The 23,315-nt window shown below is 37.5% G+C and overlaps 1 protein-coding gene across 13 annotated transcripts in view; it reads left to right on the top strand.

The window, feature by feature from the left end:
• ATG10 (autophagy related 10) overlaps positions 1–23,315 on the top strand; it is a 264,959-nt gene that overhangs the window by 226,851 nt on the left and 14,793 nt on the right. The window contains exons 6-7 of one of the 13 annotated variants that reach the window (XM_042942684.1): positions 19,303–19,414; positions 19,928–19,945. The exons of 9 other annotated variants lie outside the window; for them this stretch is intronic. In XM_042942684.1, the coding sequence (XP_042798618.1) occupies positions 19,303–19,365 (63 nt within the window). In that variant the 3' untranslated portion in view covers positions 19,366–19,414; positions 19,928–19,945. Of the gene's footprint in view, positions 1–19,302; positions 19,415–19,927; positions 19,946–21,040; positions 21,198–23,315 lie in introns of those variants that run through there. 3 more of the 13 variants (XM_042942661.1, XM_042942668.1, XM_042942693.1) reach the window with 3 other exon arrangements.

The following is a 23,315-nucleotide window of genomic DNA, read 5'->3' on the forward strand; positions in this document are numbered from 1 at the left end:
AAATGTGTGTCGGCAGTTATTTTTAGCCACACGAATCTTTTGTGCCATATTGTAGAATTCTGTTAGCAGAGAGAGGGAGAGACTATATGTCTCAGAGAAGATTGTCTCAGGTTGTTTTGAGACATATCAACAGTTGCTAAGAAACCGTCGCTAATGCTTCTGGGAAATCCTGTAATATTTCACTTAGAAATTGGGAGAAATTTTTATAGAGCAAAGCTTCTTAGACAAGGAAAGCATATAAAGGGTGATATTAGAGAACAGTTTCAAACTGGAAAAAGTATTTTAAAGTTTCCTAGAAGATTGAGTTTAAATGGAGTTTCTTAGCACCATATAATCGCCTCTTACAGAATCCTGGAAGCTTTAATTTACATCTGATTTTAGAACAAGTAGCATTTTAAAATCTGGTCACATTTCAGTTTATTTTCCATGATTGATGTTTTAAAATGGAGATTAGCATTTCTTTTCACACAGAGAATTAATTAGCATGGTAGAACCGTGATTCCACTGATTCTCTTACTTTTTAGTGAAAGGACTGTACTAGTAGTCAACATTTAATAGGCACTGACTGTTTACTAGATTCTACAGTTGTTGATGTGTAATGGTTTTATAATCCAAATAGTTCTCTCTGATCAACTGTGTCATTGTAGATAGTGAAGAGATTTTCACCAGTCACCTTCACTGAGCCTTATGTTCCTCGGGGGTCAGGCTACCAGTCTAATATCAAGTCAGTGCACTATCCCATGTGGACTGTTGAGCTAATCACTTAAAACAGTCCAACATCCTATTAGCTGGAGTCTACCTGGCCACATAGAGAAGGCTTAATTCACATGGGAACATTACTTCTAGACAGCTGATTTAAATTACATGATTTGATCTACATGCTTTATTACTTCTGGGCTTAATATTAGAATCTGAGGAGAGAGTAGCAGTAATTCATTTTTTCTCTTTCTTTCATTCACTCACAGATACTAAATGAGCACCTATTATGAGCAAGGAGCTATGGTTAGTGCTGAGGTTAGGACACAGTTAACACATAGTCTTTGCCCTCGAAGAACTTCTATTCTGGTGGAGAGATGACTCTGCAAACAGCAGTTGCAAAACAGTAGGTTAAGAGTCGTCATGATAGTGTGTAAAGAGACGGGGAAGGAACAAGTGCAGTTTTCCTGTCTGTGAGGATGAGCGAAGGCCTCCTAGATGGAGCTGAATAGGAGTTCATTAGTCACACACATGGGGAAGGGGGGCAGGGTAAAAGGAAGTAAGCAGTGTGTGCAGAATCCCAAAGCCATGACCAGGAACAGGCTCTAATCATTCCTTAATGTGTGCAGGACAGGGGAGAAAGTCAGAGATGGGGCAGGACAAGTGAACAGACGCTCTATCATGGAAGGCTTGTTCTTTCAACATGTATGCAGTGATTCTCCAGCTTCATTTTGAAATGCTAGCATTCCTGTGTTTTTGATTAGAAGGTTACTCAAGGGGACTAATAATCATAGGGATGGAGAAGTAATAATATTAGGAGGGAAATAATGTTAGAGGGAAATATTAGGAGGGAAAGTTTGTAAGAATCGGTGAAGGGGCTGAGGCTGAGAGTGCTGGTTGAGGAGGTACATGATCCAGCTTTTCCCCACACACGTGACTTCTTTCTCTCATGTTCTCCATCTTTCTGTGGCCTGCTCTACACCAGGCTGTTTTTGCAACTCCGGGCCTTTGTTCCCCTCTAGTTGGAGCACTTTCCCACCTGGCCTAGTGATCCTTTCTGAGTTTTCATGCCTAGCCCTCTGATGCTGCTGCATTTCTGTTTACAATACCAACTGGAGACTGTTCAAAGATATACGCTCCCTACTTAAGTGCAACCGCTTCCACAGCAGTGGCTATATTTTACTTTATTTTGTAGCATGCATAAGCAGCGTATAACTTTTGTATAACTGAGGGCTAATAAATGTTCGTTAACATGAAATGATGTGATAGAGGTTTTTTTTTTTTAATTATGTACGTACATTTTTTTACCTTCAAATTGTAGATCAGATGCCAAGTGCACTAATAATTTAGAAACCACCCAGATGTCTGATTATCACAGGGATGGGACAACACCGGCAACTTGTCTTAGTGTCTGTTCACTTTGAGGCTCTTCCAACAAAGAAGCCAGAGCCAAGGCAACATTGATTGGGCCATTTGACTGAACTGAATCCACATTGTGGAGAAGGTTCATGGACCTGATGCTGACAATATAAGATGCAGGCACGCAAAAATATAGATGCAAGTGAGTAAAATTAATAATAGCAGCAAGTAAATACTAAGTGTCAAATAAATGATTCAGACTAATATATGCTAGAGGAATATAGAGGCAGTACAGAAGGCCAATAGTCCTTGAGTATGTAGTCAGCAAATTCAGCATTATTTCCTATCCCGAAACCCTGATTTTGCACTCCAATCAGAATATTCACCAGATAAATGTTTAGCTACTCTTCTAGTAAATGTGTTAACAAAGAAGCTTGTATCAGAGTTGCATGAAAAGTCATGCTTGAAGTAGACCAGAATGTGGTATTGATTAGTGTATCTCTTCCTGTGCTAGAGAAGCAGAGGCTATCAGGGAAAACGTCTGTGATGGTTTGACTAGTACCCTCTCCCCAGTGTTACAGAAGGAACAGAAACATTCATGGTGATTTTGTGCTTCTTTTAGCTGGAACCATCTAGTCAGACAAAGTATTGTTCATCATAAAGTCAATAATAAAAACACTTGCATGGAACATGTTTTGTTGTCAAGGTAAAGGTTTCTTGGAGGAAAAATCAGAATTATTAATACTAGACACCCATCTATAGACCAGCCCATTGAACACAATATGTTTGGAATCATGATAAATATCTAGCACCATTTTTCCTTTGACATGGCAAAAACAGGTAGAGTTAGTGTTACCTCTGCTTCCCAATTTGGAACCAATTGTGTAACCAAGGAAATGAGAGGCCAGATGTCAAGTGCACTAACATAGTATAACAAACATAATGGCTAAGAACATTGATTTAGTGCCAAACTGCTTGTATTCAAATGCTGGCTTTTCCAAACTAGTCGTGAAGCAAGGGACAGATCCTCTGTAGGCCTCAGTTTCCTCATCTGGAAAATAGTGACAATACTTCATGGAGTTGTTGCATGGATTAAATAAAATAATAAATATAAAATATTTAGAATAGGTCCCAGTGGGTGCCTGGGTGACTCAGTCAGTTAAGTGTCTGACCCTTGATTTAGGCTCAGGACATGATCTCATGGTTGTGAGATTGAGCCTCACATCGGGCTCTGCACTAAACGTGGAGCCTGTTTGGGATTCTCTTTCTCCCTCTCCCTTTTGCCCTCTACCCCACTCACTTGTGTGCTTTCTCTCTCTCAAAACACATAAATAAACATTAAAAAAAAAAAAGAATAGGTCCTTGCACACAGTATGCAACCACACAATAAATATTAGTTGTTAGTGTTGTTAATTATCCTATCTCAAGTTGATGATAAACATAGTCTCCATTAACAATTTTAGCAAATTCAAAATTAATACTACTATGTGGTTAGTATAGGACATAAGATCAAATCACAAATAACATTATACTTATAGAGAGATACACTCATATTTTTTTTCCATCATTTGGTGGAGCATTTGGTGATTGTAGCTTTGTGGATATCTGCCACTGGGGTAAATAGCACCCCACATGGAGACAGCCCTGGGCTCTGGAAGGTAGAAGATACTCTTTAGGATTTCAGAGGCACATCAGCCATGCAGTTGCATGGGCATGAGTAGAACTGTACATCCCAGGATAACAATCAAGACATATTGTTCTCTCAGGTTTCAAAGAAAACAAGTATCATGCTTAAGAAATTTAGTCACACCATCTCTGATACAGTCCTAAGAATAGCATTGTAATTTGTATGCCATATACTTGGTTTTAACAAGGCATTTGATTCTGTTAAGCACATTGGTAGGCTAAAAATCCTACAAAGACAGGCTGTACGGTGAAGTTTATAAGCAACATTGTTTACTCTGCGAGGAAATGATGGTGAGAGTTATAGATGCAGACAGAGATAGAAAATGCATTTACAGTGACTAATAGCACCAAACAAGGCTGCATTCAGTACACCATTATCATCTGCTATCTGGTTTTTTGTTTGTTTGTTTGTTTGAAGATGCCCTTTTGTTGCCTTCAAAGATTGTGATTAAGGTATTAACATGAAGGTTAGGTCAGATAAGAATGCATCCAATCTCTGCCATATGTAGATGGCAAAAGCAAATTATTATTTAGAATATAAACAACCTTATTACATATTGTCTGCATGCTGATGACTGCACATAGGTGGCTCACAGTCAGAATGATGAATAACAGTGGTTGGGTTGGTTTGCTAAGTTGTGCATCACTCTGGTTATATTATCCATCCCCAAGCAGATAAAGGTTCTCTGAGATTTCTCTGGATCACCCCTGAAAGTTAGAAGTTTTATCATCTCAGAGGTGTCTTCTCTTGCCATCAATCAGCAATAACCAACAAATAGAGAGTTCGTGGTGGTGTGTGCGAGAAGCACTGTGATAGACAGCAGTGGCCAGGAAATAGAAATCTATAGCATGGTCTCCCTTTCCAAAGATGGGGTGATAATTCACAGATTACACAGAAGAATTAATCAATAATAAGTTCTATAATAAGACAGCTCTAAAGAGGTGCTATAGGCAGTGTATGAAAAAGTACAAGATTACTGATAGAGATTATTAGAAGAGAGATTTATTGTGAGCTGAAATGGTTCTAGAAAAACTTCCTAAAAAGAGAGAGAGAGAAGGGCCTGAAATTGTCAGTGATTATTTGGTAGATGGGGAGGAAGATGAAGGATTATTCTAGGGGCATCAGCACAGAGATGAGGAAACACAAGGTATACTGAGAGTTGAGAACAAACCTGATTGAAAGGAGTATAAGATACACGAAGAGCCAGGTTTTAAAACTAGAAATTCTGTACCTTTGAGGATATGCAGTAGTAGCAAGGTGTGACAAGACACATCAGGATAACTGGGTTTCTAGAGTATGAGCAACAGAAGAACTTTTGTTGTTTCATTTGCTATATGTCTTTGGGGCTTAAGAGGAGTTCCTGGCATGTGGTGGGGGCTCAGTGCAGACCTCACTCTACTTGTCTGTGATTAGGGGTTCTCTGATAAAATAGAAGGCTTTAAAGATAGTTTGATGCCAGCTTGCAGGGAAACCGAATAGAAGGCCACATAGTTCAAGCTTCATAGTTTTGGATTTCTTATCTAAGGATCACAACCCCCCCAGGCTTCCAGTGTATGAGAACCCCTTCAATTGTAGACAAAAAGCTGTGTGCATTATGCATTATTCTAAGGTCCACAGCCCTTTTAGGATATTGAAAGGGATTCATGCCCCCAAAAGGATTAACTTTGCTTAATAGGCAGTGAGTAATGAGGAATAATTTTGAGCAAGAGAGTGACGTAAAATTGGTAATTGGAGTGATGAATCAAGTGTCTGTGCAAGGTGAGAGAGTGGAGAAACTGGAGCAAAGGAAACCAGGTAGGAGGCTGCGGCAGGCTAGAGGGAGACAGGTGGTATGTGGGACTGGATTGTCTTCAAGGAGTTAGAGGAAATGGCAGGGAGAGGGGTTGGTTTAAGGAAAGCTATGCTCTGGGGTATACTAACAAAACGTTTGTGGAGAAGATTGGGAAATGGGAGGTGGTGAAGTTAGAATCAGTTTCCAAAGAAATCAATCAATCAGTATTTATTTATTCAAGCCTCTTGAGTCTTCACCACATTGATGTAAGGCTTTTGTGTAAGGATCTATTCTTTTCTCAGTGAGAGTTTAGCTCTTCCTTGCAAGGCCTGATTGGAAAGATTGGGATGCCCCCCCATGTGTTAAAAATAAGGACATCAGTGAATTGAAAGCTGCAAACTCGCATGAATGCCAACATTCAAAGTTTGTGGGGTTTTGTTTGTTTGTTTGTTTTTGTTTTTGTTTTTGGGTGGTTTTTTTTTTGGTTCAAAGTTATCTGATTTCAAATTTCTGGTTAGATTCATGGAAGTTGAAATACCTTCAAATATTTAGGTTACTTCTGTTTTTGCAAGTGTTTAGTTGACCAGTTGGATAATTAAGCCCTTTTATGTCTGTGTCACACACTCCTGCCTCAAGAGATTTTAATTTTTTTTGAAAAAAAAAATGTTTAGAAACAGTGTCTCATTGTTTCAGTGCAAATTAGTTTGGGTTGATCATATTTAATCAGAAAGTATTAGAATCCTAAAAAATAACATATCCCAGCTGACCATACAGTAAAAAATAAAATCATGTACCTTCCTCTCAGGTGATACAAAGATATGGGAAGCATCACACTATGGGAATGTTCACATTTTGCTTCATCACCTGAGTCAGTAGGGAAAATTAACTTTCTGGGCCCTTGAGTCAACCTCACCCAACTGTTTGCAGTTTATCACATCTGTAAGGCAGAGGTCAAGGGGGAACTATGGAAAGGAGACACTGTTCAAAAGTTTAAGTACTTTGCTGTCCAAGCAGACTCCAGGTCAATCTGTCTGCCAAAATTGATCTCAAAACCAAAATGGCTTTGGCCCCATTATCTGAATATGACTGTCAGAGCCACCTTCAGTCCTCTGCTGCTGTAGCCTATACTGAGGCCCTTTTCAGATGGCCTGGTGTCTTCCTTGCTGGTATCCACACAGCATGTATATAAAGGAGCATCTCCCTGCCTACTGAGTGATTGGATGGCTCTCTGGTGGTCTCTGGTGGTGAATATTATATATGCTTCTAGAGGGAACCGCCGAATACTTGACTCCATTACAGCAAACACAAAAACAAACATTTGTACAAATAAACTAAAATTCTCTGGTATGAACCTAAGTCTGATGGTAACTTCTAGTTGTAACTCTGAAGGATCATAGTATCATTTATGTATGATATAGAGCAGCATTTTAGAGTGAATTATCCACATAATATTTAATCTCTCTCTTTTCTTCCCTCCCTCCCTCCCTCTCCCCTTCCACCTTCCGTCTTCCACCAACAAAAACTCAAATTCTCCAATAGTTCTTTTAACAGGCAGTTCTCAAGATATGCCTGTTTGGGTGTCTGTGGGTGTATATAATTTATTATTAACTTTTTGATAAGCAGCTCTCTGTAGATCTGAACATTAAACCTCTTAAGTATCACAGTTACAAATGTCCATTTTAGCAATTTGCTTTTGTACCAGGAGGTGAATTAGACATACTGAGTTGTTATATCAAAGAGAGCTGGTATGTATACCTCAACACATACATTTCTGTGCTGCATGTTACTAAAGTACATGAGGGTTCTTTTTAATTCTTGGTATAGTGTGTGTAATCAGTGACGTAAACATCATCCATTAGTCAGTTCAGCCTTCCCTGAAGTATTAGTATGCTAAACAATCCTATTACCACAGCATTATTTTGATACTTTATTAAAAGTCCTATAGCTCTAGCATTGGTATACTCAAACACAGCTTTATGCAATTAGGATTATAATGGAAGCTTTATTACAGTGATATACAACTTGTATCATTCTAATAAAAGTTCCTGTACCTAGCAATGCTTTAATAATGTTGTTTCTGTAACAGTGATTCCTCAGTAATGGAGCTTCTCTCATGGCAACTTCATTATTAGGAAATGATTTCAGTAATAGAAATGCAAATAAAGATTTTGAGAGGAGGGTTTTATGCATGGCTCTATTACTGACCTGCTATCTTTTCATGCATTACATCTAATCATTATAAAACTACCATGTAGATTATAGTTATGCTTATTACTATCCTGTTACATTTTAACATTTGTGTCCTTCCAAATTATTAAAATTAACTGCCATTTTAAAATAAAATTCAAGGGTTAAAATAATTTAAATTTTAATTAAATTTTGTTTCTAAAGCATTAAAAATGTTTCACAAAACACCACCTCTAATTTATTTTTATTGTATCAGAGACTGAGTAGACCAGTTGCATTCACACTGGAGCGTATGTACCCCTGGGTGTATACGAAGACTTCCCAAAGGGTGTGTGTGTGTGTGTGTGTGTGTGTGTGTGTGTGTGTGTGTGTGTGTAGTGGGGGAGGGTTATGGAGAGTTTTAAAGGAATTAATTTCCAGATCTTCTACTTCCATATGCACCCTCTCATAAAATCCATCTGTCTGAAAAGGCACTTGTGGCCAAGATTTTCCTTTCCCACTTTCCCTTTTTGCCTTTCTGCCACTGTACAAAACAAAGGCATGCCTCATACCCATCGCATCCCTTACCAGGGCATATGGCTCAGCCGGGGCACTAAAAGGAGCAACTGGACCATGCCTTTATTTTAGCCCCCCTCTTCTGCCCTCAATCTCTATTTTTATGAGCCAAGAAGTATAGGACAGTGTATAAGTGACTGGACTATGGAGCCAGAAAGTCTGTGTGTGGATCCAGGCTCTGCGACCTGGAAGAGTCATCTAAGCTATCTCAACCTTAGTTTTGGCATCTATAAAATGGAGATAACAATAGTAGAGTGTTGTGAGGATTAAGTGGGTTCATACATGTATGAAAAAGTGTGACCTGTAGTTCATACTAAGTGGTGCTATCATGATTTCCAAAAATATTTCACTTTTTATTTTTTGCCAAATTTTAAATGTTTAGTTTTGATTAACTAAATAATATTAATAATTACAATTAAAACTCAGACATCTTAGTTAATTTAGCACTTAGAGGAGAATGGTCATGGGAAATTTTGGAAAATGAACTCTTTTCTGTCTATATGCTTTTGTTTACAAGAATAGGATCAATAAAAACCTTTTAAGCATAAAATATACATTAGGGTAAAGTTCTTTGACAGAAGCAGAATGGAGATAAATTCAAGGAGAAAACTGTAAAACATCCAATTGTTCATATATTTTTTTAAATGAATGATAGTGAGTATTATAATGCTGTGGCATTTATGTTTGATTACATTTAAGAGAGTGACATGATAATCCTTACAATTGTGTATATGTATAATAGCATATATTTAAAATGGTGAATATTACAATATACTGGAAATTATACCATTTGCAACTTTTTAATGAAAAATTTTGGAAGTCAATTTATTTTACATTGAGAGAGAGAGCGAGAGCACGAGCAAGGAAGGGGCAGAGAGAGAGGGAAAGAGAGAATCCTAAGCAGGCTCTGTGCTATCAGCGTGGAGCCTGATGCCTGGCTCAGTCTCACAAACTGCAAGATCATGACCTGAGCCCAAATCAAGAGTTGGACACTTAACCAACTGAGCCACCCGGGCACCCCTATAAGATATATATTTTTTAAGAGTAGGTATGTATAAGCAAAAGTGTTCACAGACATTGGGATAAGACACTGACTTGTAGGAGTAAAGATGTAAGTGAAAGTCGTGTTATAAAATTACCTTTTTAATTTCTGTTTTATGAACACTAGGTATTAAGAACATAGGTATTAAGAATAATATCTTTGAGCCCCATGACAGGCTCTGTGCTGATAGGCCAGAGCCTGAAGCCTGCTCTGGATTCTGTGTCTCCTTCTGTCTCTGCCCCTCCCTTGTTCATGCTCTCTCTCAAAAATAAATACTAAAACATCAAAAAAAAAAAAAAAAAGAATACCATCTCCTTTATCAAGTTAGAAAACTAAGTAAAATTCTAGAATTCTGAGGCTTTCCTGGCAGAAAGTCAAATTGACTCTATGTGGACTAACGCTGCTGAGTATCTCCAGTGCTTCACAGAGTAGGTCAGTGTATGGACAACACATGCACTCCCAAGTTGATTAGTATGTGACGCATGGGAGAGGGCTCTTCCTTTGAAGGGGGAGCTGGATTTGTCCTTTGATCTGTTTGTAGTTGTAGAATGGGCCCTTTCAGAGTGGATCTTGTCCTGAGGCCAAAATGGGGAGACTCTTCTGCTGGATGAATGCTTTGAGACTTTTACATCATGCTGGAAAAGCAGCTGTTACTACTACTGGAAGACCACCAGCTAAGACCAAAAAAAAAAAAAAAAAAGAATGGGCCTCATGAGGAACATGCTAAAAATAGAGTGTTTTCAATGTAAAAAAAAAAAAAAAAAGGTGTTGAAGAAAATTCACATTCCCTCAGGTGTGTTTATTGACGATTATATTTACATCAGTTTGACATTCTTATTTCGTGCCATGCCTCAAGATGGAAGTTTGGATGCCAATTTCTTAGTGTGCAAGTTTTGTGTCTGCATATCCATGGTTGTAATCATAATGAATATACAATGCTGTGTGCTGGGTTTTTACACTTAACATTATTTTCCAGACCCTTGCCAAGGAAAGCCCAGAGCTTTTAGAGGAGTGATCTGATAATACTGTAGTCATATTTATACCAACTGCCACCAAATCCGAGGAGAGCACGAACTTTACTTAATGTAATTTGTTATGGCCTATTTTAATGGCCATTTGAGACCCAGGTATCAATTGTTGGAGACTCAGGTCAGATAATGCAGGCCTCCTCTGAGACATCGAAGCTTTGGCATGCCGCTTGTGAAAAGTTGCTGACCCTGCCCCAGCCAATCTGGAAAAGCAGCATCCAGGAACATGATGTGTTTACAGGCATTTGAGAGAGTCACCAAACCCCACCCTGAGCCCTAACCCTTCTCCATATATTTACTGTCCTTCACCAAGTCACTAATTCCCAAGGGCTGCATCCTATGGCCAAGTCCAAAATGGCATAAATCCTAAGCTAGTTGCCTAGAGTTTTTGTAAAGTCTGTGTGATGTTTTTGTGAAATATTTCCAAGGAGGATTTAATTCTAACATTAAGACATTGCTGTTTAAAACATTGAGGGATTAGTCAAGTAGTTTGTATTGGTGGCAGTTATATTAGTTTTATAATTTTGGAGGGAAATGTGATAATATAGATCAACAGCTATATTGATATCCCCACTGTTTTTACTCATTCCTAAAATTTTATTATAAGGAAATAATCTGTAGTCCATAATACACATGCATGCATGCACAATGTATAATAGTATAAAACTGGAAAACGGTCTAAATATTTAACAGTGGAATAATTGTAAAGTCTATTATATCAACCAGATGGAATATTATATACCTAAAAAGAAAGTTAAAAGGAGTATGCAAAATATGGGAAAGTATATATGAAATAATGTTACAAGGTAAGAAGAAAAAATGAATCACAAAATTATATATACACGGTGTACATAACTATGAAAGATAGGTAGAAGGATAGATATCAATAAATTTGGGAAGCAATCAGCCTTTAAGAAAAAGGAAGAACAAAAACTTAAGGATGACTGAGTCTGAGGCAATCATGAGACTCATTGACTGCTGGTGTGAGAGGACATGTGGGAAAATAACAGTGACTTCTGAGCTCTGCCTTAAGTCCTTGTGGAAAGCCTGTGAATTTCCCAGTACCAGTTTTCTTTTTCAGTTTTAGACTCTCTTTTTTGTGTCCTGTACTTTCTTGTCTAGAAAATACTGAACTATATCCAAGCTATAAAAATCAGTTCTTAAAATTCCAACAGAAGTTACTATGGAGAAATGTAAAAAAAATGGATTTGGTTGGGAAATTGGATTAAAATATACATTTTTTTTATCCTGACATTGCTTACATTTTTAATAAAATATCTTTAAAAATAAGAAACTGCCATTCTTGCCCATATGTACCAGTTTATTTCTCTCTCTAATATATGTTTGCAAACACCAGGATGCAATTATTGTCTGAAGAAAATCTGTGATTACAGTTTTATATAGAGGAGTATAATTTCTTAATACTATAGCCTGTTAGTAGCATTGTTTTTGTTACCTAGTTTCAAATTATTAGTAGTCTAAAAAGTGGGAAAAATATCTCATAGTAGCTAATTTTTTTTTATAATTTTTAAAAAGATTTATTTATTATTTTTGAGAATGTGCATGCAAGCAGGGAAGGGGTGGAGAGAGGGAGGGATGGAAGATCCGGATCAGGCTTTGTGCTGACGGCAGCAAGCCCCACATGGGTCTCCAACTCACAGACTGCAAGATCATGACCTAAGCTGAAGTCAGACACTCAACTGACTGAGCCATTCAGGTGCCCCAGTAGTAGCTAAATTTTTGTAGGTCGTATCTTCCCCTAACATGTTTCATTATTAGATAAGTAATAAGAGATTTATAATGGGTTTATCACCTCCTTAGGAATTTTCTTCAGGTAGTCTCTTTTGAGAGATCTTCTAAAAAGAAAAACTAATTTTAACTTAAATCACTGGGAAATCTGCTTCTGGGAGTAAAGGGAATCTTTTTATTACCAAAGTTGTATAAGAAGCAGGAAGGAAATACATAAATGTTAGCTGTAAACTAGGGTGCTTTCATTAGGAATTTATATTGATTATATTTATCTGAAGAGAGCATTGTGATATTAAGAAATCATCTTAAAGATTCATCTGTATGCCTTTTCATTGCTTTAAAATTCTATTTGGCACCATTCTAAAAAGTGATTGTACTAACAGACTGCTAGTTTCTTTTGTATTGCTCATAAAACATCTTCCTGGATGGTAGTTGCCATACATTAATATCTGATTATCAATTAATTAGGTTGTTTTTAAGTTTGTTCTTGAAAATCCTTGAATTTTGTGATTGCTGATTCACCTCTCTATTATGCCCCAACATACCTAGCTCTAAAATATGGTCACTGTTTTAGTGAGTATCTCAGAAATAGACTCGGTAAGCCAAAAATGGTCACCATTATGTAATGTAGTGGAAGTGGGAAAAAAAGAATTAATGCTTGGAAAGAACAAGCTCCCAATTGTTTTCCTTTAAGACAAAAATAGAATAAATGTAATGCCTGCAAGTTGTTTCATGCTGAAGTGCTACATTTAGTCCTTAGCAGGCTTGGCAATGGCAGGGAGAGACTACGTTCTATTCTGGAATCTGGACATGAGTCTCAGCTCCATCATTTCTGAGTGTTATGACCTTGGATAAGCCACCCCTCTGAGTAATTTTCTACAAAAATGGGTGGAGGCCAAATAAACATTCTTCCAACACTTAGGGGTTTGACTAGAGAGAGACACACTGACAGTGTCCTCTACTGACACCATCACCGATCAGGTATTTTTAAAAAATGGATGTTTCTACCGGAACAGGACATTTTAATAAAAACGTTGATAGGGAACACAACAAGGCTTTTAAACAGAGACTTAGAGTCCTTTTTGTCTTCATTCAAATCTGCTTTATTTTTCTTTCTGTGACGCTATATAAAAATCTCATCAATATACAAAATCATTCTGAGCCTCAGATTTTCTCATTTTCTCTGGATGAGAGCTTTGATTAGCTTTTTACAAGTTCTTCATTAGTAATTGGCTTGCTTTTTTGTTTTTGTTTTTGGCTGTTGTCTCTAATAAGTTTCTGTTCTATCAAAGAATTCTTTGAGGATGGTCTGAAATACTCTACTCTGTGTTATGATACAGAATATTACAATTTAATATTCTTTATAAAATGCAACCAACAAGTGCTTTCCAGATTAAATGTTCATTTCTTCTTTTTGATGCTGGTGGCTGGGATGGGTTGTTCAGTCTTATCATCATGCCTGACCTAGTTGTGCAGCCGTTCCTATTTAATTAATAGACATTTACATAAGCTCTTTTTCCCCCAGCAAGCTTCATAATGGTCTTGTTGGTTATCTCCTTTCACCCTGTGAAGTACCAGCAGTGCTATTTCTATTTTGCATATCAAAATTCTGAGAGATTAAATAATGTACAACAAATTGATAACTGAATAAGTTTGGGAGCTCAGAATTCTGGCATATTAACAGTGTTGCTTAAAGCAACAACCCGTATAGAGTCTATAAATATATTCAAACTCTGCTTTCTAATCCAGGAGTTGGAGTTGGGACTGTCAGCAGCTTAGGGAGGGAGCCCTTTGTAGATGTAGGCAGGAGTGGGAGAATTAGTTTCTGGACTCCCTCTGGAGCCATGAAAGGAAAGTTTTTTGTTAGCGGAGGAGGTGGTGTCTAAGAACTATTGCTGTGATGTTTGTAATTTTTAATAAAAATTCTGGGAAGCCTGGTGGCTTCTGTGCAGCATATGAATTTGAAGAACCCTCCTATTTTTTTTTAAATCTGACTTTCCAAACATCATTAGAATTTTATTCCTAATTAACTGGCCAACAAATATCAACAGGTGCAACTTGAACAAAGCATAGCTTCTCTGGGCTCCCTCTGCCTCTCCAAGAACTGAGGAGACTTTTAGGGTACTTGGGCAAGACTTTCATTTCTTTCCCACATATATCTATTTTTAAATATTCTCTCACTGTCTTTGTATCTTTATCCTCACACACTCAGGGGGGAGAAGTCTGTCCTGGGATATTTCCCACCTCTTCCCCCCTGCCCTGCCACCTTTTTTTATGTCTTTTCAAAACTATAAGAGGGGATTGTTTGTACTTCAAACCTTGCTTCTTTGCCTTGTCTAGGTGTTGATTACTTCCAGAGCATTCTTTGGATCTTATAGGGATCACTTCACTTATTTAACAATGTCACCAACACAACAAACAAAAATATTTTTTTCTTCTCTAACTAACCACACTTCTCGGTCTTTCTTAAAAGATGGAAGTCTGTGTGTCCCTTACTTAACTTCCTTTCCGCTAAACCTGGGGTGATCTCTTTCTGTCTTAGAGCCTACCGCCACAGGCTTCTCCAAGTCCTGCTCACTGTTTAAGGCCTGGAACAGATAAGTGCCATATCTCCAGGAATTCTTCGCTGCCCCTCCTCCACCAGTCTGAACTGAACTCTCCTTTGTCTGAGTTCCCGTATTCCTGGGTTTGTACCTTTTGAGTGGTACATAATCTGTTGTGTATGAGAGTGATTTCTGTAACCCTTGAATTGCGGATACCCTAATGAGCATGGGGAGAGATGAGGAGTGAAGAGAAGATGTCCTATTCAGTTTGACTCAAGGCCCCTCTTAGCTCATGAAAATACATACCCCATGTACAGTCTGGTGTTTCCAACTGCATGGCACCCAACACAGTGTCATGGAAACCCCTCACAATACAGCAAGCATTAGATCTGCAGAATGACAAGAGGAGTTGAGGAGGCATCGGGATCTCACCATGAGTATCACTCCAGGCAACAAACAGTCTTTCCATCCATGGGTTCTCGCACCTGGGCTGCCTCTGCAGCGTGGTTTCATTCTCATTTATTGGCGACCTCCTCTCTGGCCTCCAGCACTTGCAGGCCTTCCTCAGGATACCCTCAATCTCACAGTGGGGAACATCTCATTTTCTGCTAGTGTCATTGAGAACCCCACACAATCTTCTCTGGGGTGGGAAGCCTCCTGATGCCTCTTCTCCAAATGATGAAAATAAATAAATAAAATGAAATGAAATGAAACAAAACCCATCCCACAGAGCACATCTCTCTCTGCCAGCTTTTCTGGTTTCTGCTCACAAGTCCTACGATTCACCCCCCACCGTCAGGCCAAATGACATTTCTTTTCTCCCTAGGGATCTGCTTTTCCATTCTCTTTAGAAATCCTAAGTAGAGGGGAGTGAGTGGTGAAAAACTTACCTTTGGAATTCTCTCCCCTAGAGATGCAACTCAGGACTTTAGTGCTAGGGGTGCAGCTGGACTGTAAACCCCAGGAGTTGAGATAATGCGATGCTGTTTGATATCTTTGTAGTACCTAAAGCTAGACTATTAACCCCATGAGAGTAGATTGTGCTTCTGTCTTGAGTCTGCTGATATCTCTAGTGCCTAGAACAGTGCTTGGCATATGGAATGATGCTCCTCAAATATTGGTTGAATGAATGAATGGTGAATAGATGGATAGATGGATGAATACTTAGCAAAAGTTTTACCCACAGGAGGTATTCAGTGATGTTTATTGAATGCATTAGTAAAGGAAAAAAGAAAAGAAAAGAAAAACACATGAACTAATATGGGATTGAGTTAAGTAGAAAATGATGAGTTTATTATACATTTTAGTAGTGTTTCTTAGTTTCTTAAGGTGTCTGGATAACACACCTTAGGGGGATACTGTGGTGTGGCAGGGCATAGGCTAATTCGGAGAATTAAAATATGCATCTTGGTGCATCAGTTCTTTTCAGTAGTAATATAGGATATTATCTTTTGTGTGGAAGCCAATAGATAGATTTTAGAATATAGTGCATAGTTTACATAAGTTTCTATGGAGAGTTATTCCTGACTATGCCTTCAGACCCTCTCCTTTGTTCTTAGATGTACTTTGGAAGAAATATTTGGGAACACAGATAGTGAAGATTTTATCTTATCTGGAGACTCCTATAAATGTACAGAAGATTCTGCTCCTGGTTTTGTGACAAAGAGAAAGAATGTTTCTTTTCCTTTAACATCCCTACAGTGGCATTGGAGGCCACTGGTGCATTCCACACAAACATTCCCCTTTACAGAATAGGTTGCATATGCCAATAATTTATCTTGGTACAGTAGCATGTATTTGTCTATGCAGTCATTCCATTAATATTTATTGAGTGTCTACTAGGTGAAAGGCACTGCTATGGATGCTGAGATTGAAATAGTAATGAGAATACTTTCTCTGTCCTCAAGAAATTACAGTATAGTAACAGAAGGCTCCTGTAAATGGTCGATTACCTGTGCAGAATGGTGTGGAATTGAGCAGTAGGCTTAAGCATGGGGTGCAGTGGGGACACAGAGGGAGGGCAACTGATGCACGATTGGGGTAAAAGAAAGCTGAGATCTACAGTTCATCAGTTTGAGCCCCCAATCAGGCTCTGCACTGATAGCATGGAGTCTACTTGGGATTCTCTCTTACTTTTCTCTCTGCCACTCCCTTGCTCATGCTCTCTCTCTCTCTCGCTCAAAATAAAGAAATAAAAAAAATTTTTTAAAAGAAAGCTGAGATCTGTAGGAGAAAAATGGACATTAGTAGGTAGGAAAGGGTGGGAGGGTATTCCTAACAGAGAGAACCTCATGTACAAAGGTTTGGAGGTAAGAAAAATAGTGTTTGGGGAACAACAAGTAATTTAATGGTAAACTGTACATAAATATAAGTAAATATCTAGTTTTCTAATTCTGAATAGGATTTTTAAACACAAAAATGATAAAAGAAATGAAAGAAAAATTATATGTTAAATTATCTAATGTTATATTCCCCATATAAATCATCATGAATAAAATTTAAAGATAATGAGAAATCTGGAAATTTAAATTATTTTTAGTAATTCGGAATCTTTTATGGGAGCAGGTATTACCTGTTTATGGAACACTATATTTCTAACATTTGAACCATTGCATGACTCACGGTGATGGCTGAGTGAATGAAAAGGATCAGTGTCCTCAAAAGGTACAAAAGAGCTAAAACATATTAATAATAAACCCCTGCAAAACCTTACTAGACAAATAGTCAAGAAAACATGAATAGACACTTCAAGTTGGGAGTCATCCTTGTTCTTTCCTATTTCTTACACAGCGTATTGAATCCTTTAGCAAATCTTGTTGGCTCTCTATTCAAAGTAAATCCCAAACCTGACCATTCTCCCCCATCCACACTACCATCACGTAGTATAGGCCACCACCATATCTGAGTTACTACAACCCCTCCTAGCTGGTCTTCTGCTTCTCCTTCTTCTACAATATCCAGACTGATATTTTAAACTGTAAATCAGAATATGTCACTTCTTTTTCCAAAATCCCCCAATGTCTCCCCATCACACTCAGAATAAAAGTCCAAATCTTTTATATGCTTTGCAAGGCCCTACGTGATCTTACCTTTTGGTTACCTTTCCAGTCTTTCTTCTGCCAATATTACCCTACATTTCATCTGGCCACACTGGTCTTCATGCTGTTTCTGGAACACTCCGAGCACTCTCCCTCACTAGAATCTTAGTGTCTTTGCATTTGTTCTTCCCAAGCCAAAAATACTCATTTCCCAAAGAATTACATGGCTTGCTCTTTACTTGGTCAGCTCTCTGCTGAAACATTACCTGTGCAAAGAAGCCTTCCCTCACCAACTTACATAAAATAGCATGCCTCCCCATTATTCTCTATATATTGGGTTTTTTTTCCTCTTAACCATTTGACCCTTTCTGCTTTACTCTGTATAGAACATATAAAAAGAGTGAAAGATGTAGACCCAGAAAATTCCTAAACATGTGAGTGTGGAATTAGGATCCCTTTTATTCCCTTTCCATCCCTAGGCACCAGAGAGAAGCATATGTAAACTTCTCTGGAAGGATGCGTTTTTAATCCTAGGCATCAAAGAAATACTAGATTTATAGTTCTACTACCAGGTCACAATTTATTTTTTTTATTTAAAAAAATGTTTTATTGGAGAGAGAGAGGGAGTGTACATGCCTGAGCAGGGGAGAGGGGGCAGATGGAGAGGGAGAAAGAGAGAGAGAGAGAGAGAGAGAGAGAGAATCTCAAGCAGGCTGTATGCTCAGCATGGAGCCCAATGTGGGGCTCGATCCCATGACCCTGGGATCATGACTTAAGCCGATATCAAGAGTCAGATGCTTAACCAACTGAGCCACCCAGGCACCCCAGTCACAGTTTAAAAAGTACAGAATTCATAAGAAGCCATTAAAAGTGAGAGGTAGCAAAAACCACAAACTATAGTATCAGATGCTCAAATTCATATGTTAAAATTTTTGGCGCAAAATATAAAATAAATATGTTGAATATGATTCTTTAAAAGGAAGGAAATACTGACAGTATAATGTAGGAAGAAGAGACTATCAAAAATAATCAGGTAAATGTAATAAACAATCAAATAGAAACTTCAGAAAGGAAAGCATCTAATTAGAAGGCCTAACTAGAAAGCAGATAAATATAGTTAAAGAAAGCATTAATGTGTTAGAAGACTCTGAAGAAATTATACACATTGTTGCAAAAACTAAAAGGAAGATGGTAAATATAACAGGTTAAGAGATACTAGGGAGAGAGGAGGAGAAACACATGTCTGATAGTAGTTCCAGAAAGAGGGCCTAGAGAGAATGAAGAGTGAATATTCACAAAGCTGTTGGTGAGAATTTTCCAGGACTGTTGCAAGGACTCTGATATTCAGATTCAGAAGGTTCAGTGAATCTGAGAAGGGTCAATGAAAAGGAATCGACACATAGACACATTATGGTAAAACACTAAAGGGAAAGAGAGTATCTTAAAAGAAGTGACAATTAGAATTGATAATTCACTTCCAAACAGAAAAGAAAAAAGAAAATGGAAGCCACAAGGAAATGGGATTATATATTCAAAGTGTTGAGAGCATATAATTGTAACCTAAAATTTTATACCCACAAACACTCATTTTTTCAAAAATGGAGACAAGATAAAGCATTCACAATGTGGCACATTTACTACCTACAGATCTTCACTAAGAGGTGCTCTGAAGGATGTAGTTCAATGATAGTGAAAATGATCCCAGAATGAATATCTGAAGATCTAGGAAAAAAATAGGAAGCAAAAAGAATAGTCAAATGTGAGTAAATTTCAACAAACACTGAGTTCAAAAATTAATAATATAAAATTTATGGGATTAAAAAAGCCAAAGATACAACTGAAATACAACAGTAGTACAGGAATCAGAAAGGAGTGATCAGAGTTAAACATGCCAAGTTACTTGAATTATCTGGGGAAAAGGCAAATAGATTGAGTAATTGTATTTTATTAAGTAAAACATTTACTTAAAGATTGTGGGATAACTATTAGAAGTTTAGAAATACAGCCTGTACTTTCAAGTTAATAAAAAGAGAAAAAAAAAAAAAAACAATGAGAAAAAACATTTGAACCTATACTGAATCTAAAGGAAAGCAACAGAGGAATAAAAATGAAAAGGAAAAGAAACATTAAAAATAGAATAAGTAAAAAAAGTCTAAAATAGAAAAAATTAAATTATATCAGTAATCACAAAGCCTGCAAGTGAACTAAACACTCCATGTAAGAGATAGATTATTAAGGTGGATTTCTTAAAGAATCTATGTTATTTTTATAGGAAATACATCCAACATAAGGACACAGATTGAAAAGCAAATAATTTTTAAAATGCATTAGGTAAGTAGAAAGTTGGTGTGGCTATATTTATAGCAGATAAAAGTTCTTTTGGGGGAAGAAAGCATAATCAGAGATAAGTATGATCACTGTATTAAAGCCTCATTCTCTGGATATATGCCTTCAAATAACATAGCTTCAGGACATAGAAAATGAAAATTGACAGACTTCAAGCAGAAATGGACAAATCAACTATTTTAATGAGAGATTTAAACTTCTTTTAGAAATTCGTAGATCAAACAGATAAGAATCCAGAAAACATGGACAGCACAATTACCTGGCTAGATCTAGTGGCACATGGGGAGCGGTCTAGCCAACAACTCAAGATTACATATTCTTTATGCATATTTTTAAGTACCCATGCAAAATTAAAAAATTAAGAACAACAAAATAAATCCGAACAAAATATATACAGGGAAAAAATAAAAATAAGTATAGAAATCTGCAAAACAAAAGACAAAGAAACTTCAAGAACACCAACAAAAAACACATATGGCAGGACTGGCATATAGTGGGTACTTGGTACATATCTTTCTGTTCATTGAATAAAAAGCAACAGAAGACTATAAACGTGTGTACATGAAAAGGTTTGAAATTCACCAAATAGTGATTAAATCTGAGTTGGTCAGTCTTAGGTTATCCTGCTTTTTTTTCTTTGTTCTTTTCTGTATTTTCTGAGCTCTCTGTATGTATTTCCCTTACAATTTTATGAAAACACATTATTTTGAAATAAAAGTAAGTAGATTTTTGCAGAGATGGACTAGAGAGAGGATTAAATGTCCCTGACAACACCTCTGGTCAGTGGGGTGGAAAGGTGCAATGTAAGACCACACTTCAGAGGTGCTTCACTCCCTACTACATGGATGACTTTAAGTGTAATCCCTTTGAACCCGTTCTCCAAGTGGCAACAATAAAGCCTTCCTCAAAGAATTACTCAGATAGGTGACCCCGTGCAAAGCACTTAGTACAGTGTCTCATACTGCAGACGTTCAATAGCCGTTTTCCTTTCCCTGCTTGAGGAAGCAGGCTTAGGGAAATATCCCTCTCCATTTCTAAGGAATGTACCCTGAGTGGAAGGCAAATTCGATCAGTCTGGAATATGCAACTGGATGAAAGCTTCATATGTGAAATTATATTTGTGCCCTCCTGGAGAGCCAAGAAAATTAAGAAATGAACCAAGAAATTCATCTCCTTTATTAGATGTAAGAATGAAGGTGCAGTATTATCATTTCCTTGTGATAGTCATATCTAATAGTTCTGAAACCAATTCACGGTATTCATGTCAGACTTATTTTATGAGACATTTAACCATTGCTAAATTAAATTTCATAGGAGAATGTGCCTATATAACTCCTCTGGAGTTACAGAGATAGAAATCTGACCCATCATTTCTATTTTCACGGAAAACCATTTAGCAGAACTTTGTTCCAGTAGAAGTGTTTATTGAGTTGTAAGCCTAACACAGTTCACTGGCTGCATGTATTTCCACACTGACATTTTTCTCAGTGCAGATTTGCATCAGTTCATTAGTACTGACAGCAGATGGTAGTACTTTCACACAAATTTACCTTCTGAATTGATCTAAGAAATGTCACTAAAAAGATCCTGACAGTTTTGATGTTCTTCCATTTCTGAAAATGGTATGTTAAACAAATAAGGTGTAGGGTTTTAGATTTTTTTGACTCTAGCTCATAATTCCTAAACTAAAAATGAAAGACGGCTTTCATCTCTGATTCTGGCTGTCTGAAGGAGAAAGTAGAAAATGCAGATAATGTTTCCTGATGGCATGAACCTTAAAAAATCTCCAGTGCAGAAAAAATGGCTTTTGGAGAATATTATCCAGATTGATTGTCTACACTGATAAGACACCTCAAATTATTTGTAAATTCTCTACCGTAACTTTGAATATAAATTGTTTGGCTTGCAGGATTAGCTGATTGAATGTTACTGAAAAAATAGTATCAGCTCAGGTCATAAGGCTCACTTTGAATTCTGTCACTTCTGCAGCATTAACATATCCCTAAGATTAGCCACATTTTAAAACTATAGATTTGCCGTTAGTTAGGGTTAAATCATTATAAAATTGTCAGACAAGAAGACTTAATATTTGCTAAGTGAACGATGAGGGAAGATATGAATTCTAATCACATCGGGGAAACTTTTTATTTTTCTATATTGTATAATCATTATTATACTCATAATGACTTAAGGCCTATATTCAGTAGTCTTATATATTTAGAAACCAGGATTTTTGAGTATTTTAAAAATTAATTTTCCATCTGTATCTGAAAAGTAATTAATGGTTTGGTTAGTTTGCCACAACTAAGAGAAGCTGACACACTTGAGAAAGCATTGGGTGTTGGCCATATACAGTTTAACCATGGAAGTGATTATGGATGCTTTTGACACACTGCTAGAAGAGTGGCCATGATTAGCAACATATTTAAGGGATTTATTTAACAACAAAAAGGAGCTTTTCGGTTCTAAATGCTCTCAAAATCAAGGGACCCTGTTTTATTTTATTCATAACGCTTATTATTTTCTGGATTATTTTGTCTATTTATTTGTTCTATAAATTTATTGGCTGTCTCCTGCACTGGCATGAAAGTTCCCTGGGATCAGGGACTTTGTTTATCTTTGCAATACAGTGATCTCTATTACTATATCCAGAACTGTTCCTGGCAGACACATAAGACATGATCAGTAGATATGTGTTGAATTAATAAATACTAGTTTAAGGCATATAAGGAGAGCCAGAATCAAGCTGGACGGGAAGACTTGCTATAGGCATAACACATTGGGGCTCTGACCCTAGGCTCTGCTTAGATTCGAATGGGAAGGAGGGGTGGGAAGAGAGCAGGAAAGAGGGAGCCCAGGCTCTGCTGTAAGAGTCAGGCCACTAGGCAGACTCTGGAGGTGGCGCTCAGGAGACATACACTGCCCCATACCCAGCGGATACCCCAGCCCTCAGCACACACATACATCCCCAAATATCCATACCCAGCATCTCCAATACACAGTGGAATGGTGCCTCTGTTTCCTGTGAGCAGGTGTGTGCACATGCACACCAACATGAGTGTTTTGGGGTTGGAGGGTAGAGTTAGCAGCAACAACCACACGTAATTCTTTCCATGGATGCTCTGAGTTCAGCTTCTCCTTGGACTGGCTGACAAGAGGAGAAGAAGCCAGGAGAAGAAGCTAGGCCCCTAGTCCAAATCCAGCCAACAGGCTTGTTTTATTTGGCCCACTCTATGTTTAAAAAAAAAAAAAAAAAAAAGTGCCAAAATTTAAATTTAGGAGATTTTACATAAAAATCTGGATTGCTAGGTTAT

This window comes from Panthera leo, chromosome A1 (genome assembly GCF_018350215.1).
Source record: "Panthera leo isolate Ple1 chromosome A1, P.leo_Ple1_pat1.1, whole genome shotgun sequence".
NCBI classification, from domain to species: domain Eukaryota; kingdom Metazoa; phylum Chordata; class Mammalia; order Carnivora; family Felidae; genus Panthera; species Panthera leo.